The sequence below is a fragment of the Musca autumnalis genome, unplaced genomic scaffold (genome assembly GCF_047663935.1).
Source record: "Musca autumnalis isolate F117 unplaced genomic scaffold, ASM4766393v1 scaffold_3, whole genome shotgun sequence".
Lineage (NCBI taxonomy): Eukaryota > Metazoa > Arthropoda > Insecta > Diptera > Muscidae > Musca > Musca autumnalis.
The window spans coordinates 169,928,974-169,949,481 of record NW_027411866.1 but is presented as its reverse complement, the minus strand read 5'-3'; the positions used below and the strand labels follow the sequence as shown (position 1 = coordinate 169,949,481).

Below are 20,508 nucleotides of genomic sequence, written 5' to 3'. Positions count from 1 at the left end.
ATTTGTGAAACAATTATTGTATTATTACACTGTGCAACATTTTTAAGGTGATCTTGTGCAAACAATTCGAACTGAAGATTTTTTGAAAGTACAGACCCAAACGACAAGAAACCCTAGTTGGGTTTTGTTGTGTCAGATCCAGCTCGGATTTTATGGCCCCATCCAAACATGGTTAAATATTGAGTTTTTAAAGAAATTCGGGGCTATATCTCTGAAACCAATGCGAATCTTTTTCTGACCTCTGAAGCAAATTTTTAGATAAGGACAAGAATAAAATATTTGGAGACATAATGTACTCGAAAAACTACATTTATTGTCTCAAATTTCAAAATATATGCAAAAATTCCACAATTTTTATACATTTCGCACCGTATCTCCAAAACCGTTAATTTTTTCTGAATATTTTCTTTTGGAAAAATATTTCCTGGAATGTAATACACAACTCCTCAGAACATGTCATTGTTGTAAAATGCCTCTATGCCGTTGTTTTCAGTAAATTTTTCACCGACGACTTATTAAAAATGTCAATAAAGTAGTGAAATCCGAAATGCGAGAATAAACTGTTGGTGTGAACTGTGTTTGAAATACGTGTTGTAAAAGATATGATGCAAAATACCGCCGAAACAACATGAAGCAAGCATTTTAGAGTTTCAGCATGTTCTAAAGAATTGTTGAGAACTTTATTTAGAAGATTTGTGCAAAAGGTTATTTGGTTCAACTCCCAATAGTTTAGCCGATATTGACCAGAATTTCAGCATTTATGTAAAATTTTATATATTTTATAGATTTTGATGTCCTAGATGGAGTTTTTCTTATGTCGGTTTTTCAAACGATAAGTTCTACTAGTTTAGGGCTACAATATTGTTAAAAACAGCAAGGCCAAATTCCTATTCGTTTCTGAGATAAAGGCCTGATAAATGCAAAAAAGTGTAGATTCAGCCCGGTTTAGAGGAGGCCATAAAATCCGAACTGGATCTGACAGGACAAAACCCTACTAGGGTTTTTGTAGTCTAAATATGTACTTTCAAAAAATCCATACTAGAAGTTGTTTGCATTTTCAGTGTTGCATAGTGTTATTTAAGCTTCGTGTGATTCGGTGTCTGAATCCACAAAATTATTTCTTACACACTGCGTCTTAACTAACTTTAAATGAAAGGTACTTACACCTGGGAAGTGTTTTGCGAAATCTGAAACATCAATGTTCATAGATAAGAAAAATCCGAAAACAAGAAAAAACGCTGGAGGGGTTTTTAAATAAATCGCGGTCAAAGTTCTCATTTTTAGGTTTATTTTAAGTTTTCAAGATTTTGCTTGAAAACGGCAAGTCCTATCGAAATGGTACTAAAGAGAATGATGTAGAGGATTTTCAGCGCTATAACATTTTCTTTAAGCCATTTCCAAGCAAAATCCCGAAACCCTAAAATAAGCCTAAAAATTCGAACTTTGACCGCGTTTTTTTTTTTTAAAAATCCCTCCAGCGATTTTTTTCTGTTTTCCGGATTTTTCTTATCTATGAACATTGATGTTTCAGATTCCGCAAAACACTTCGCAGGTGTAAGCGGTTTTCAGGGCAACGTATATGACATTGTTTTAAGGAGGCGATGCAGTCAGTGCATTGTCCCAATTTGAACTTCTATTCTCAAAAATGGTAAAACCTACGAAAATATCTTAAAGGTCAATCTTGTAGAGAATTTTCACAGCTACAATATTTTCTCTAATCCCATTTAGATAAGACTTGCGATTTCGAAGCCAAAATTGGACCAAATTGGTTGCCCCGTTCATGTGATATCGTCCAAGCATTTTAGTGACATTTTGTTGCAACAAAAATCAAAGCGATTCGAACTTATCCGAAATTTTGTGTGGGAGGTACCCGAAGGAGTGGGCCGATTGAGTCCATATAGGAACCTCATCTAAGTCTAAGTTTGTGCCAAATATGGACCAAATCGGTTACTCCCTTCAAGAGTTATCATGCCCACAAATTTTCCGAACATTTTGGAACTTTTGTGGGGGAACTACCGGATGGAGTGGACCGATATAGCTCATCTTCGAACTTAAACTAAGTTTTGACAAAATATTACGAAAGCCAAAATTTGAACCGAATCGGTTCATCCGTTCGAGAGTTATCGTGCGCACCAGTCAGCCAGACAGACGGACGGACATTGCTAAATCAACTCCAAATTATCTGAAACACATTTCGCACAAACATACTTGGGGTCTAAAACCATTATTTCGATTAGGCATATTTTGCCCGTATGAAAGTGTATGTACCTAAAGGCTGAGGGTATAAAAACCTAGAAATGTGAACTTTGACTGCAATTTATTTGAAAATTCCTCCGACGATTTATTTTTTGTTTTTTGGTTTTTCTCATCTATGAACATAGTGGTTTCAAAATCCGCAAAAACTTCCCAGGTGTAAGCACCTTTCATTTAAAGTTAGCTAAGGCGCACCGTGCACGATAAGTTTATTTGTTCCATAAAGAAATTTTGATTTGTGGAAAGCTAATTCCCAGGGGTAGTGGTGTAGGGTATCACGTGGTCGGCCCCGTCCGACTATAGCCATGGCTTAATACGTTCGTCTATATTCGTAATAATTTAGGCATCCATAGCTCAGCACCCAGAAGGCATACATACCCGTTCCATACATCGTATACCCGTTCCATACATCGTTAAGAATTCCTCATTTAAAAATCAGCGCTATACATTTGCGCAAAAGCTTGTAAATCGATCTACAAAATTTGACAATTCGTGTGAGAAGAATACAATTTTTTACAAAAACAGGGGGTAAGAGTACCAAATTTACTCTCCGATTGAGCACAAAATTTAAACATGTCATTTTTAATAGATTTTCTTTATTTGTTTGATATGGTCATATTAAAGAAGTCATTAAGAATAACAAAGCAGTAAATTACAAATGTTAATTCTAATGTACAAACACTATTTAAGTAAAACATAAAGAAAACAGTTCGTGCGTCCGTGCTTGTGTACATAAAAAAAAACAAACGAAATGAAATTTACGCTAGAGCAGGAGTGTTCACAATAGTTGGTGTATTAGTAGTGGTATGACACTCTCCCCATTGCTAAGCAATGGCAAATCAGAAATAAAGAGAGAATACGTGTCGTTATGTTATGTTTGGGACTGATTGCAAACAAATATATGTTTGCTGCAAAATATGTTTAGGACATATGTTAGAGAGGCCTTTTTTCCTCCGTAAATGTTAAATTTTCGAAAATATAGCCCATATACCATTTTGAAAACGTACCACTTGTGTAATGATTGTTTTTCCGTTTGATCTATTGGCAATTATTTCAAGTTTTATGAATTGAGAAATCACAGAAGGTTCCCTAGACCTAATTCGGCTATCTTACCGATATTGTTAAGGAACAAGTGTCATAGAGCTGTAAATTTTCGCTACATTTGTGCAGAGCCCGAGCAGACTAAATGCTCAACCGTTTCCGTTCATGTAGTAGATTTCGGTAGCAGCACGACACTCCTGATCCTACCATGTGTTCCTTATTGGAGGTCACTGGTATCCAAGTATGTGCTGATATATTATCGGCGGAGGGCTCTTTTGCGGCTGTTTGTATTAATTGGGCAATACTTTGCAACTGTGTTGATAAGTTTTTGGATGAGGAGTGTCTTCATTATCCAATCGTGCCATGGAATATGCTGTGGCTATCTGTTGTGATTGCAGCTTACCGACGTTTAAGTTCCGTGTTGCGTTTGTTCGTACTGTATTTGGTCCGTTTAATCGGATACGTATGTACCTTTGCTTCAACAAAGTGGTGGTCCGAGTCTATATTTGCTCCTCTGAACGATCGTACATCCAACACGCTCGATGAATGTCTTCCATCTATCACAACGTGATAAAATTGATTCTTGTGTTTTGGTCTGGAGACAGTCATTTGCCCTTATGAATGTCGAGATGCTTTAATCTGGTACTGCTAACTACCTGCGAAGTCTTTCATCCTCATTTCATTGTCAGATGTGGGGCTAAAGATATTTTCCTTTCCAATTTTGTTTAATGCCAAAATTCGAAAGGAGAATATCTTTGGCCCAGCAGTCGCCTAGAATAATTTTAATGTCATGGGCGGGACAACGGTTATATTTTTATTCTATTCGCTGGTAAAATATATACATATATATATATATATTTTTGGTTTGTTCGTCTTCGTCTTCAGTGGGAGCATGAGCGCAGATAAAGCTGATGTTGAAGAATTTTGTCAGAAGTCAGACGCACAAAGTTTGTCGTTAACCCTGTTTTTATACCCTCAGCATTTATGCTAACGAGGGTATATACCCTTTCATACGGGCAAAATGTGCCTCATCGAAATAATGGTTTTAGAACACAAGTATGTTAGGACGAAATGTGTTTCAGACAATTTGAAGTCGATTGAGCAATGTCCGCCCGTCTGTCTGGCTGGAGCGCACGATAACTCTCAAAGGGATGAACCGATTCGGTTCAAATTTGGGCTTGCGTAATATTTTGTCCAAACTTAGTTTAAGTTAGATGGGTTATATCGGTCCACTCCTTCCGGTACCTCCCACACAAAAGTTCGAAAATGTTCGGAAAAATTGTACGCACGATAACTCTTGGAGGGAGTAACCGATTTGGTCCATAATTTGCACATCGTAAAATTTGTACCAGACTTAGATAGGGTTTTAATATGGACTCAATCAGTCCACTCCTTCGGATACCTCCCACACAAAATTTCGGAAAAGTTCAGTTTAGGGCCATCTCTCGAATGGCTTTGACTTTTGTTTTAGCAACTTTTATTCGCTGCCTCCCTCTTATGACGGCACAAGTTTCATTAGCGGCAAGTCCATACTTCCTGAGAAAATAGCATGAAAGTTCCAAAAAACCCCTATGACACCGTGTGAGGTGGTTGGAGCGCAAGATAACTCTAGAACGGATCTGCCGATTCGGTCCAAAATTTGGCCTTGGTAATATTTTGTCCAAACATATTTTAAGTTCGAAGGAATGCCATATCGGTCCGCTCCTTCAGGAACCTCCCCACAAAAGTTCAAAAATGTTCGGAAAAATTGTTCATACGGTAACTCTTGAAGGGAGTGGCCGAATTGGTCCATACTTTACACATCCTAATGTATCTACCAGATATAGATGGATACACGCAGAGAAAAAAATATGATTGATCCAACAATATTCGAAGAGCAAAATATGTATTGTAAAGATATTGTTAAATTCCAAATGTAGTATTGTGATTCCAACAATTGGGTTTTGTTAAATCCAAAAATTGTTTTTGTCAACTGGACAATAGTTCTCACTTTTCTTCGACAATTTTTTCTCTTCTCTCGCTATTCGATGCCGTGTTGAAAAAAAAAACAATTATGGTGAGTTTTTTTTGTATGACATAATGCCTTTATCTTTGTTTTTGTGTGTATGTATACCAACAAGGAGACTCTTGTTTTTATTTGTTTCTGTTTTTTTTTTTCATTCTTCTATCTTCATTGTGCTTTGAGGTTTGGTGTTATACCGGAGTTTGTTATGGTGTTTAATTATTCCTTATGTTGTGGTGGGTGCTTGTGGCTTTTTGTTTGTCTTTGTTGTGAGCCAATGCAGCAAACCATGTATTGTGTTCATCAATGATTGCAATATTATACGCGACATTTATATCCAAGTTATGCGAAAAGTGTATATGAGAAGTATATACACTCAAATCAAAAATTTCTGGGCTGGTTTTCTGGGTTGACAATACTTTTTGTAAACAAAATTAGATTATGATAGTTCCTACAATCGGTATTGTTAACGAATTTTACAATATTGCGGAAATTCGAAAGTTGTTTTTGTTTTCTATGTTTGGAACAAAAGATGGTATTTTTGGATTTGGATTACAATGTTTGAACAAAACAAATACATTTTTGGAACTAAAACAGATATTTTTGTTCCAACAAAAGCGAAAAATATTTTTTCTCTGCTTGTATATGGACTATATTTGACCACTCCATCCGGTACCTCCCATGCAAAATTTCGGATAAGTTCACTTTAAGACCTGATATCGAATCACTTTGATTTTTGTTGATGCAACTTGCATTCGCAGCCTCAATTACGATGGTAAAAATTTTTTTCAGGGGCAAGTCCATATTTCTTTTGCAAACAGCCCGAAGGTTGTAGTGGCTGGAGATCCACTTCATAATGGTCAATGTCGATCCATTCCTTGTAGTATCTCCTCCGCAAAACTTTTCATCTTTAATACTAATCAACGTTTTTGTCGGTTCAAACGCCCAAAATTTTTAAAACCCCCTAAATATATACGCTTTTTTGGGAAAAATTGTTTCAATATACACAGGCTGAGGGTATATCTCTGTCGGCAAAGCCGACTGATACTTTTTTACTTGTTGTTCAGAAAAAGACTTTATTTTGTTTTTTGTATATTCGTTACAGAACATACAAAAACACAAAACACATTTTTTTCTGAGCAAACAGGGCTAAATGTCAAAAATGACTATAAAAACGCGACAAAATCGATTAGTTGTCAATGGGATCCGTACCTAAAATTTTCTCAGTGAAATTTCTGCAGAACATTTCTAAGCTGAAAACGTCATCTTGTGGTACTTTTATAGCGGCTCCTAAAATACAGGACGAAAAGGACATTGAAGGAAGCGAGTTAGAAGGTCGAAGTGCTCTACGAAAATAATCCTCATTTGAATTCGTCATCTCAAAAATAAGCTAAAGCAACAATGAACAAAGGTATAACGCTAATTCCTGACGACTTACAGGGTCTCTAGCAAAAACTTCATCACGCTATAACGCGGAAGTTCGACTCACGGCAGATCTATCCTTCGGGGTTCTTAATATACTCACCAAGACCTTTCTTTACCAAGAGGAATTTTCCGTGCCCCAGACTTTCACCTCCATTTTGTTGCACAGTCTATTTACAATTATTTTCAAAATTATTTTATTTAAGCTATTAAATATTTCATAAATAAATTGCTTAATAACAATTCTACACTAGACTAAAAAAACATTAAACATTACAAATTACAAAGAATTCACTTGAAAATCTAAACGTCTACGAGCTGGAGTTGGTGGCGGTGCCTTATGCATGGTCAGTAAATGATGTAAAAGTTCTATGCGATAAATTTCAACATTTACTTTCGAAGATTTTTCAACACTTTCAATGTCATGTTTGTTGAATGTGTTTATTTGGTTCTTGTTAATAAGGTATGTCATAGGAGTTCGAGGACTTTCCATATTTTTTGATTTGGTTGGGCTTTGAGTGGCGGAGTCAACATTCAAAGAAACTTTTTCAGTTTGTTGATGTTGATTGACGACGCTTCTAGATGGTACTCTGTTCGATGTTCTTTTCCTTTGTTGTTTCTCATTTACACTTCCAGCCAACAATTTCTCAAGTGAAGAATTCACTTTGTGTTGGGACTTTAGTCTGTCCGCCTTTATGTTTTCGATTAGTTTCACAGTATTGTGCTCCATATTGAATGTTACTGACTTTTTCATATCTGTCGTTTCTTCTGATTTTATTGGGGATGAGTTGACCTTTGGCAATGATTTCGTATTGGGATCGGCATTGTTTGATACTGATGTTGTTGTAGTTGATGATGAGGCTGAAGAACACGACGATGATGATGAGATTTGCATTGATGATGAAACTGGTATTGATGCTGCTGACTCCAATTGTTCTTGTATTGTTTTCGTGGTCCGCGTTTTGCATTTTATACGTTCACATTTATGACATGTTTTCTTCTTGATTTGTGAATTATGAAATTCCGTAGGTTTAGATGAAGTTTGCAACGATGCTGTTATGGTAAATCTTGGACTTTGAGTTTTCAATTTAATGCCTTCTTCATCTTGTGGTATACTCAAGGCCGTAATGACAATTTTCACAACCTTTACAATGACAAAGAAAATGTCGATCATTGACTTCATAACGTTATCGGATTCTTTGCCAGTCTTCTTATTTGGCGATAAAGCTTCTCTTGCGATTAAAGTCATTTTTACAAACGAAATATGTGATTTGTGTAACTCCGGTGCTATTCCAATTGCAAATGCTGACTATTCTCTACTGGCTGATAATATTTATACTAGTTAAACAATGTGACCTGAGTAAAGGTAGCCGAAATACCAGATACGTGCTTGCGCAACTTTATAGCTGAATATTTGGAAAGTAACTAATTAATCCGGGATCATAAAATAATAAAAGGGATTTTCTCCTTAAGACCATTTGGCTATACTAAATTGAAGGGTAGACAAAATGTGGCTTAACACCACAATTCCCGCAGGTAGTAAGCTTAACGGGGTGATCATAATAAATGTTTGTAATAATGGTGGCTTATGCAGATTGTACGCAATACCCCTTTATGATTATGTGAAGGAGTTATGATGATACCAAGGATTAAATATTCGGCTTATAAGATTTGGCCTCGGGTTATAATGACTTAACACTTACATGAATCTTTTGTGAAAACTATTAAAATTTATTGAACATACAATATTTGGAATGAAATAAATCCCTAATTAATCCTTCGTAAAACTGGCTAATTTTAAAACACGCTTCAGTTAATATTACCATTCTCCAAAAGCAAATAAAATATATTAAGGAAGATAGACGACTTTGTCTAGCCTAAGTAAACATTAGAGCGAATTATCGATTATTCTCTGCTACTAGAGTTTTGGACCCAATATTACATTATAAGCTTTCTGTAGATAAATGTTGGTCGTCATCGGACAGAAACCCCTTTTTTCATACCATTTTGAATATATTATAAAATTTATTGTAAATTGAAGACCAATATCGAGGAAAACAAGTAAGAACGGCGTTAAGTTCGGCCGGGCCGAACTTGTTATACCCTCCACCACAAGTTGTATTGAAGTAAAATGGAATAATTAGTTTCCTTTCGTGTATGAAAAAGACAATACTAAATTTCAGCAATTTCGGTAAAACAATGTGAGGCACCATTCTATGGGAGCTATTTCAAAACGTCGATCTATACCGACAAATTTCTGAAGGAAAGTTTTTAGGCTCAAAGAAGACTAAATACCAAATTTACTATATTTCGGTAACAGAATGTGGCTAAAACTTAAAAAATACCGAAAATCAAGAATTACGCTTCTATGGGGATATAGGAAGACGTGGACCTATACTGATAATACTCTTGTGGAATATTTTATAACTCTTGGAAGACGAAATAAAGAATTTCAGCCATTTCGGTTGGATATTGACGTCACAATCTTCAGTATTACGAAAATCGGGGGGTACCGTTCTATGGACCTATACCAACGAATTTTAGTCAGAAATGGGGCAATATGAAAGCGTGGACCTGTACAGACATATTTCTGGCGAACAGTTTTATATCAAATTGAAGACAAAATACCAAATTTCCGCCATTTTTGATGAAATATTGAAGACACAACCTTCAAAATACGAAAAATCGGTACCTTTTAATGGAGGCTATATGAAGGCGTGGACCTATACCGACAAATTTAAAGGGGAAGTTTGAGTACCCCCAACGAAGTCTAAATACCAAATTTCAGCCATTTCGGTGGAATTCTGAGGCCACAACGTTCAAAATACCGAAAGTCGGGAGGTACCGTTCTATGGGGGCTATATGAAGGCATGGACCGATACCGACAAAGTTCTGGGGGAAAGTTTTATACCACCATCGTAGACTATGTACCGAATTTCAGCCATTTCGGTGTGATAATTAAGCTAAAACCTTCAAAATACCGAAAATCGGGAGGTACCGTTCTATGGGGGCTATATGAAGGGGTGGATCGATACCGACAAAATTATGGGGGAAAGTTGTATACCCCTAAAGAAGACTACGTACCAAATTTCAGCCATTTCGGTGTGATAATTAAGCTAAAACCTTCAAAATACCGAAAATCGGGAGGTACCGTTCTATGGGGGTTATATGAAGGTGTGGACCGATACCGACAAAATTCTGGGGGAAAGTTTTATACCCCCAAAGAAGACTACGTACCAAATTTCAGCCATTTTAAAAATACTGAAAATCGGGAGGTACCGTTCTATGGGGGCTATATGAAGATGTAGACCGATACCGACAAAATTCTGGGGGAAAGTTTTATACCTCTAAAGAAGACTACGTACCAAATTTCAGCCATTTTGGTAGGATAATGAAGCTAAAACCTTAAAAATACCGAAAATCGGGAGGTACCGTTCTATGGGGGCTATATCAAAACGTGGACCGATATATCCCATTTTCAATACCAACCATCCTGCAAGTAACAAAAACTTCTGTACCAAATTTTGACTCTCTGTCTTTAAAATTGCGAGCTGTATCTTGATTTCAACAGACAGACAGACGGACGGACTGACGGACATGAATTTTATGCTGATCAATAATATATATACTTTATAGGGTCTCCGACGAATATTTCGATGTGTTACAAACGGAATGACAAATTTAATTATACCCTCCATGTGGTGGAGGGTATAAAAATTATGTATTTGGAGCGTTTTGGACGCATGAACTGGCCGAAGGAATCGGCATGGTCCATTTTGGAAGTGGTTCTTATTTTGGGACTCATTTCCTTTCGAAAGAAAGCACGTCCTCTTGACATTCCAGTTGTTCATCGTATAACTTAGAGGTTTTGGACCACTATGTTAGGAAGCATGGACTTGTCCACGAAAAACATAATATCGCTCTAAACAGGACCACGAGTAGCATCGATATAATGGGTATATTCTATTTTGTCTCTGCGAAGAAATTTAAAGTTTGTATTACTTAAAGTGGGACGTTGTTCTTTCAAATAAAGTCTCATATAGCAAAAATAATTCGATTTGAATAATGAATATTATTAAATCTTTAATTTCTTAGCATCTGATGCGAGTTCATTACGAGGAGTGGTGGTTTAGGATATAACATAATTGACCCACTTCGAATATATCATATTAGCTTTTATTTTAGGAACATGTTTTGTCTCCTTTCAACTATTGATTTGCTGGGTAATATTTTTCAAACATGTCCTTATTTTTTATTTAAATATGCAGATATTTTTATACAAGTTCGCTTAGGATCAGTCTAATTAAATAACTGTGCTTTCCAATGATTTCCTTATGTTAACCAATTTTCCTTTTTCTATTTTTAGTAGTTTAACAATGGACAACGAACAAACGGTGCGTCCGGTGCCGGCACCAAGACGTTTGTATCCAGAATTGCGTAAAAGTGAATATGAAAATGTTGCCGTGGAGCTAATTAATAAGAACCTAAATATCAAATCTGAAAATCTACAAAATAATGCCAATAATAATGAAAAGGTGCCAAATAACAAGGTATTCTTATTGTATCCTACACTGCCGGAAGGCGATGATGATATAACACCAACCAACAATAATAACAAATCGATATTGACGGAAACCAATGATTTGTACGGGCCCAATGCTAATGAAAATGTTCCAACGTATGCATCACCAACACCAAAACCAGCACCACGTCCACGTAAACCACAAAATAATGAAATACAAAATTATGAGAACACAGTTATTGTGCCAGCATCTCCAGGACCAGGAGGCCAACAACAATCGTTTAACATCTTAGATAGCTCTGGAGGGGCAATCAATAAAATCAGCAATGAATCGGCAATACAAGTAACACGACGCGCTCCCGAACTGCCACCCAAGACTTATTTGAATTCCGAACGTGAAATGGAGCGTCGTAGACGTTATTCCATTTCAAGCGAAGTTTCCACCACCAGTAGTTACCACCAACGAGATGCGGACTTAAAGGACATAAATTTCAAACGTGATAAACTCAATAAATCTTCGATGAGTTTTAATTCCTCAATCTCATCACTAGCCGATTCCATAGACAGTTCGGATAACAGCAAATATAAATCACCATCACCAGGGTATGTAAAGAAGGACAATAATAACAGTCAAGACAACAACTACAACAGCCCTACTGATTCTAATGATAATTCTGATCATTCCTCCATTGAAGATAATGAGGAAAATGTGAATATAGTCGATAACTATATTCTGAATTCCATCGCCAGTGATAAGTAATATAAATATCTGTTTGATTTCATTTCATTTTTTGTTTTTGTTGTTGTTAACACGGCATGCAAATTTAGTTGGGGTTCTATTTAAAATTGGATAGTTTGGAAATGACTTTTGTAATTAACCTAAATTTTGTACAATATTTTTAAACTACTAAGCGGGTGTAATAATAGTTTGTTTGATTTTGGGTTTTAGATATAATTCAATTGTAAATTATTTGTATATTTATATGAAGAGTATTGATTATTAAGATAACCGCGTAAATTATCTAAAGCAATTTGACATTGTATAACACTGTGTACAATTTACATGGTTTTTGAAAACTCTATATACCCGCCGTATGTAGGTTTTTATACCCTCCACCATATAATGGAGGTCCGTAGAACGTTTGATATTAAAAATGGTCTGTATGGGTCCACATTTTGTCACAGTAATACATAATGCGAAACATCGCTTTAAACATTTTTGAAGGTATTAGAGTTTCCAGATGTTAGAAAACATTTCTACCAAAAACGGTCTATATATGTCCTCGTTTTGCTATAGGTCCCATATAAAGTATAAAGGTATTTTGAGGGTCTTGGCTACATTTGCCAAATACCAAATTTCAATGGAATGGAAATATCGTCCGGACGGACGGACATGGTTATATCGACTTAGAATTTTGCCCTGATCCAAAATATATATGGCAAAAACCAAAAATGTTTTACAATCGATGAATCCGAGTTTCACCCTTTCAGAACTCGCGAACTGTTAACATATTCTATGTATATAGTATTAATGAAATTATTTAAAATGAAGTGTTTTAGGAGGGATCCCATAATGTCGAACATTAAAATTAATTTTCGTGGAAGCTGCGTTGGCATTAATGTAGAAAAATGGGTAAACATGGGTTGAAGCCAACAATTTTGTATGCTCCCTTCCGATTTCTGGCTTAACCTTACATTTTATAGGACCATGCCCAAGGAAGGAATTACATCATGATACTAGTGTATAATTTTTAGATATATTCACTGCATCCACCTAAAATTGATGTTGACATTTTATAGCCGGCATTTTGGGGTTTTTTGAATTTTGTTAAAAATCCGGACTCGGAACAAGATAATAATCCAAACTCATAAGGGGATTATAGAACTCGTGATTTTACGTCGTTTAATGTATATCACATGAGTGTGCTCGCTCTTTACATTATCCTAGTAATTGGAGTCTAAAGCAGACGTGACCAAAAAGAGAACAGCCCAAAATGTGAATGTATTCAAACTATTGGCAAGTTATGACTGTGTGTTAGTGTGTTTTTATGCACGCACGCTACAAAACAAAAACAAATCAAAACATTGTCTCTTTTTCGTACGCTCTTTCTATGCATTCGGGTCGTATGTGTGTAAATTGCCGAAAAACTTCGGCACCGCTGTGTCAAAGAAGAACACATTTGGTCTAAAGGCCAAAATTTAATGCGTGAATTTTCTTAAAAAACCTATTTTTTGCGTTTAAAATTTACAAGTGCCATTCAGTTTGAACCCCGCGTGAAGTTAGTTTTTCACGTGACGGATCTAATGAGCCCTTCCGCGATCGAATCCAACCACTAAAACGGTGGATATAGATACTTTAAAAACAGGAAAATCTGCAAAAATATATTTTGACAAATACGCGTACTAAGCCGCAATTTTCTTTAAAACATTTTACATAAGTGGAATCCTTTATGCGCGATTATAATATTTGCGAAAAATTATATCATAAATTACAGTAATTCGCGAATAATATGGGTCTTTTACCTGAAATATAATGTGGAGGCACATCCGCGGTTCTTGAAGAATCTATTTGAAATAGGTGTATATTGGCGTATTTTGATGGGTGCTACTGAAATCGGATGCACATCAAAATCGTGTGCACATTGCGCGACTTTTACCCACTTTAACGTTTTTTGCATTGTGTGATGCAACTGACGGCACACTTTGGCCGCTGAGCGAAACATCGAAATATGCAAGGATATGGAAAGAGATGGATTCGCTGTAGCCAAAAGCGGAGGCGCATCAACCGACTTTATTAATTATTATTTAAATATGACATAGAATTTCTTTCATTGGAACGCTATACAATTGGTTAAAATTTCAAAAATATGCAAAAGTAAGATGTCTACTTATAAGTAATCACAGTAAGCAGTTAAGCTTTCCCTATGATAAACCATATTTATTGATGAAGTTTTATCAGTATACATCAATTATTGTATGGGATTTTAGCGAAATAGTCGGAGAACTCTCAAATATTTTTTTTTCTAATTTTTCTAATCGAACCGAAAATAAGCAATGTATTGGAATAATATTTTAACAATAAGTTTTTGTTGTTGTTGCTATAATATGCAATTTATATAGCCAATCTCTATATATTCAATTTCATACTTTTCTATGCATGTCTAGATTCTGCGGATATTTTTAATTTATTTTGTAGAGATTTGTACGGACTCTGGACAGCATAATTTGGATTTACTTCAAGATTGTTTATTATTTGTTGATTTTTGGCGAAAATAAAAATAAATTTAGTAAATATTTAAACATCTGCGAATAGAAATGGTGTGCTGTTACGCAGCAAAAATACTCATTACAAATTGGCCTACTTTCTCATTATTTTAACACGGGCATGTCATAGGGAGTAAGTCATGGTAGAACAAATACAAGGTAAAGTTAATACTACAACAAATACAACTCGAACAACAACCACAAAGGAATTTGTTTTTGTTTGTAAACCTTAGTGTCAACGTAAATGTAAACAAAACAAGGAAATGTCTATAAATTATTGGAATATAAAAACTAATAATTTTTCACATTTGATTGAATATTTTGGAAAACATGAATGAAAACTCGTTTGATTTTCAATTTGAATGTTTCCATATCATTCCACTAAATGCATAATTTCTCGCAGAAAGTAGAATACTTGCAAACATGTTTCGGGTCGCTGGTAATTCATTGAAAAAAGAGAAGCTGTTTCAATCATTTGCTTTTGAAAACAAAAAAGCACATGTTTATTAGGGCTTTATTCTTTTCAAGTTTAACAAATATTGTACCGCCTCTATAAGCGGTGTTTTAGTGTGCGGCATGTCGTTTGGACCTGGAGGAGGTTACATGTCAATGATATGAAGCCGTCTTTATGGGAAATAGTTTTTTTTTTTTTCTGATGAATAAATTTGTTCTTGAAAAATATATATCCCTAATATACATCGAACATTGAAATAAATACATAAAATGTCGAATGGAATTTGACACTAACACTACAACCCAGTTCAGTCAGCTGGGTATTGCTGCTACCTTTTCTTGTTCTACCATGGGAGTAAGTACTTATTTTTTGGCACTTAAAAGTAAATAAATAAGTAGTTACGACTTGAAGTAACCAGGGAGTAACTACTTATTTATCTACTTTTTAGTGGCCAAACAGTAAGTACTTACTCCCTATGACATGCCCATGTTAAAATAATGAGAAAGTAGGCCAATTTGTAATGAGTATTTTTGCTGGGTAGTGATTTATCCATAAATTTTCTCATAAAAATAAATAAGACATTTTTAAATATTTTTTCTTAAAATAATAATAAAACCGCTTTCTTTAAATAAGAATAAAAACCGCCAATTTTGTGAATGTGAACGGATTTGGAACAACATTTTTTTCTTTAACCTTTTTACCAAATACTGCAGATATTCTCGCAATTTTTTTTTTAAATTTTTATACCCTCAGCATTTATGCTAACGAGGGTATATACACTAGGGTTATGACTTTTTGACATTTTTCCTCAAAAATGATTTCCTGTAGCAGGGATGAATGAACTTTTGCCTATTATTCACTATGCTATCGTTTATTCCATTGAAATATAAAAAAAGTTCACGCACAAATCGATTTAAAAAAAAAAATCATTTTTTGAAAAAATATATGAAATGAAAAATTTTTTTTTTTAAATAATTTTTTGTTGCACGAATGAATAAATGTAAGCCTACTTATAACTATAATAACGTTTATTTCATTCAAATATTAAAAAAGTTGCGAAAAAAGTCACTTTGAAAAAATTTTAAATTTTTTGTTTTTTGTTAAAAAATTATATTTTTGAATAAAAGCGTTTACGACATTTTTACGATTGAATTGAAGCAAAATAGTGAGAAATAAATTTTATGTAATTTTAATTATCTCATGTGGCTCTAAAGTTTATTTTCAATTATATATCTGTTTTCAGTGACTTCAAAAAATTGCCCATAATTTTGATAAATTCAAATTTTAAAATCGTTTTGTGCGTGAGGTTTTTTCACCGAATTACCTTATAATTAAGATTTTATGTAATCTTATGGCAAAACTCGTCACGCTATGATGCAGGGATATGAGGTTGTAAAAAAGTCATAACCCTAATACACACTTTCATACGGGCAAAATGTGCCTCATCGAAATAATGGTTTTAGACCCCAAGTATGTTTGGACGAAATGTGTTTCAAACAATTTGGAGTCGATTGAGCAATGTCCGTCCTTCTGTCTGTCTGTCTGCCTGTCTGGCTGGCTGGAGCGCACGATAACTCTCGAACGGATGAAACGATTCGGTTCAAATTTTGGCTTTCAAAATATTTTGCCCAAACTTAGTTTAAGTTCGAAGATGGGCTATATCGGTCCACTCCTTCCGGTACCTCCCCCACAAAACATCGAAAATGTTCGGAAAATTTGTGCGCACGATAACTCTTGAAGGGAGTAACCGATTTGGTCCATACTTTGCCCATCGTAAAGTGTGTTACAGACTTAGATAATGTTTCAATATAGACTCAATCGGTCCACTCCTTCAGGTGACACACAAAATTTCGGAAAAGTTCAGTTTAGGGCCATCTCTCGAATGGCTCTCATTTTTGTTTTAGCAACTTGTATTCACTGCCCTCTATACGACGGTACAAGTTTCATTAGGGGCAAGTCCATACTTCTTGAGAAAATAGCCTGAAAGTTGCAAAAAACCCCTATGACTCCACCGTTGGAGCGCAAGATAACTCTCGAACGGAGCTGCCGATTCGGTCCAAAATTTTGCCTTAGTAATATTTTGTCCAAACATAGTTTAAGTTTGAAGATAAGCCACATCGGTCCACTTCTTCAGGTACCTCACCCAGAAAAGTTCAAAAATGTTCGGAAAATTTGTTCATACGGCAACTCTTGAAGGGAGTGGCCGAATTGGTCCATACTTTACACATCCTAATATATCTACTAGATATAGATCAGGTTCAAATATGGACTATATTTGTCCACTCCATCCGGTACCTCCCACACAAAATTTTGGATAATTTCACTTTAAGACCTGCTATCGAATCACTTTGATTTTTGTTGAAGCAACTTGCATTCGCTGCCTCATTTAGGTTGGTAAAAATTTTTTCAGGGGCAAGTCCATACTTCTTGATCAAACATCCCGAAGGGTGTAAAAACCCCCTATGGCACCATATGTAGTGACTGGACATCCACTTCCATAATGGTCAATGTAGATCCACTCCTTTTAGTATCTCCTCCGCAAAACTTTTGATCTCTAATCCCAATGAACATTTTTGTCGGTTCAAATGCCCAACATTTTTAAAAACCCCTAAATACATACGTTTTTGGGAAAAAATTATTTCAATATATACAGACTGAGGGTATATCTCTGTCGGCAAAGCCGACTGATACTTTTTTACTTGTTTTTAATGAAATTGCACAAGAAATTTGTTTTTTACCATATCCCAGCAAAATGTTCGATGACAAATCATGAATTGAATTATTTATGCAAGTGATCTGGAATGTCATTTTCACTCATAAATTTTATATGAACGTGACTCCCAAAAGATGACGTTATTGTTTGGATCCTAAGCATGTCATTTTCACCAATGCTTTGACATGTCATTTTCATCAATGTTTTGGCATGTCATTTTCACCAATGCTTTTGCATGAAAAAGTTGTACGATGACCCACTGAAATGACTAGTGGGCGTGGTATCTGTCGAAAGGATATGACTATCAAAATAAGATCCACTTTCATATTGGACTATGTCGGTCCATTCCTTTAAGTACCTCCTCTGCAACACTTTTGAACTTCAATCCTAATCCATATTTTCGTTGGCAAGTTCAAATGTCCAAAGAAGGCCACAAAATAATAAAAAGAACCTAAATACATTCGATCTGGCCGTAGATGGAAGTTTCAATTCACATAGGCTGAGGGTATATCTCTGTCGGCAAAGCCGACTGATACTTTTTTTCTTGTTTCTATTATCTTCCCAACACCAGTTCAGATTTCGACATTGACTCCAACTCCACTCCTTTACGAATTTCTTGTTCGTGAATTACTTTTAATTTTATAACAAAATTTTGGAAATTTATACTCTATTATTTCGGGAAGAAATGATATCGCTACGTAGGGATCTACAAATTGACTTGCTTTTTTGGGATCTCTAGAGAATCAAATGTAACGAAAGGAGAGAAGAGCCTTTTTAAGGAAAATATCATTTATGCGTTATTAATTTATTTTTGAGTTATAACATTTCTTTTCCAAAATTCGTTACATCTTTCAGATTCTTGTTCCTTCTCTTTTTGGACTTTTTGTTCAAATTTCGAGAAACGAGATTTGATTGATTTCATTCTATGTCAGATTTAGAACAGACAAGGGAACTTTTATAATACAGTCCGATTCTATTTTTAGCTCGATGATTGGCAGCCAATTGTTTAGAAGTCGTACTAGTGTGACATGACAACATTACGACGAGACTTTTAACAACTTTGGTTGTGATTTTGAATCGCTGAAAACATCAGGCCTATATTAAATAATAAACCTTATATAGCTTTAAACATATTTAGAGACATAAAAGAAAGTACATATAAAGGTGTGTAAATAAAAAACACAAACATCATCATTATTGGGTCGATGGAATTGGTTAAAATGCTGATGAAAAGATCGGATCTTTCACTGCTTTCTTTGCATGGTTTCAAATGCTAATGAAAATATTAGATCTTTCACGACTTCGTTTGAACCAATATAAAAGATGACATGAAATCACGTCATCGCATAGAACCACTTCCTTCAAATTTTGCTGAGATATTACCTCTGTAGCCATATGGCTGAGAGAATAAACATAACATTTATTTTCTTGTATTGTTTCGTATTAATTTCTTTCCAATAGTGCAAAACAAATTCTTAATGGAAACTAAGAAAACTATTGTAGATGTACCGTGTAAAACTGATCTATTACCTTCCAAATGTTGCACAATGGTATGATACAATTTTAAACACAAAAATATTTTTTAATTAATACCTTAGAACAGAACGAAAAATCTAAACTTTTTTAATTTACAAAAATTTAGAAAATTTAACATTTTTACGAATATTTTAAAAATATTAAAATAAATTTCATCTTGAAATTTTTAATGTAGTTGATGGCATCTTCTCTTGTAAGAATTTTAATAATCTGACACAAAATTTACAAATATGATATTCTGACAAATGTCCATGTTGTATCAATTCTTATAAGATTCCACTTATTACCAAACAAAAAAATATGCTCCAGAGTAAATCAGTGTCAAAAAGTGTATAAAAATAAACTCCAAAATAGTGTGGTAAAAAACTTCCCTTTTGAAAACGGAAACAATAAAGTTTATTTCCACAACACTACCCAGAGTCAGTCATCCATCTATCCAGATCCCTATTGCAATACCACACAAAAGGTCAATAACACAATCAGACATTTTTTAATTTCCCTTTGTATGGTTTAAAATGGAAACACCCGCCAAAAACACAAATTTCCAAACAAATGGTCGCGCACACACACAAATTAACAAACATACACTCCATAATTCACTTAAAACAGATGCTGGGAGTGATCTTGAAAATGTACCATCACTTTAAAAATATACAACAAAACGGCTCGTACCAAAAAGGGCACGCGTTAAATATCAACATCAACTGTTTGTTATTGACACACCCTTGACAGTTCTTTGAAGATGATAGGGAAAAGACAAAGGAGCACAGTGGATTGGGGGAAAAGACACAAAAAAAAATTTTTTTACATTGAATATCAAGGAAAAATAAGAAAAAAATAGTATTTTGCTTAAGATTTAATATAATGAAAAGAAAAATATATATTCAGCAAAAAGTTTGCGTCCAAAGATGCAGTTAAATCAATCATATATACAAGTGATTTGGAAGTGCATTTTCACTCATGATTATTACAAGAGGTTGACTACTGCATTTTAACTATCACTTTGGAATCGCATTTTATAAATAATCCTTTAGGGTGCGAGAAATGGATGTCAATCGTTGGATCGCATCCAAATGCTGTTAAAATGTAAGGAATTGGAGTGCCTTTTTACGACTCCGATTGAACTGGATCCAGATGCAGTTAAAATGTGAGGAAAGGATGCAATTCATTGGATCGCATCCGAATGCGATTAAAATGTAGGGAATGGAGTGCCTTTTTTACGACTCCGTTTAAATTGCATTAAAACATGCCGCGAAAGAACTAGTCTACATTGCACTACTTCAAATTTATTTAGCTGGGTA

General features: G+C 34.9%; 1 protein-coding gene across 16 annotated transcripts in view; it reads left to right on the top strand.

Annotated features, from left to right (window-relative positions):
- Nucleotides 1–20,508, top strand: part of RhoGAP15B (RhoGAP_ARAP and RA_ARAPs domain-containing protein RhoGAP15B) — a 115,373-nt gene that overhangs the window by 71,716 nt on the left and 23,149 nt on the right. For 6 of the 16 annotated variants that reach the window (XM_073975303.1, XM_073975300.1, XM_073975302.1 and 3 more), the window contains one exon: nt 11,085–11,843. In XM_073975303.1, the coding sequence (XP_073831404.1) occupies nt 11,095–11,843 (749 nt within the window). In that variant the 5' untranslated portion in view covers nt 11,085–11,094. Of the gene's footprint in view, nt 1–11,084; nt 11,997–20,508 lie in introns of all 16 variants that reach the window. The other 10 variants (XM_073975294.1, XM_073975291.1, XM_073975293.1 and 7 more) reach the window with 3 other exon arrangements.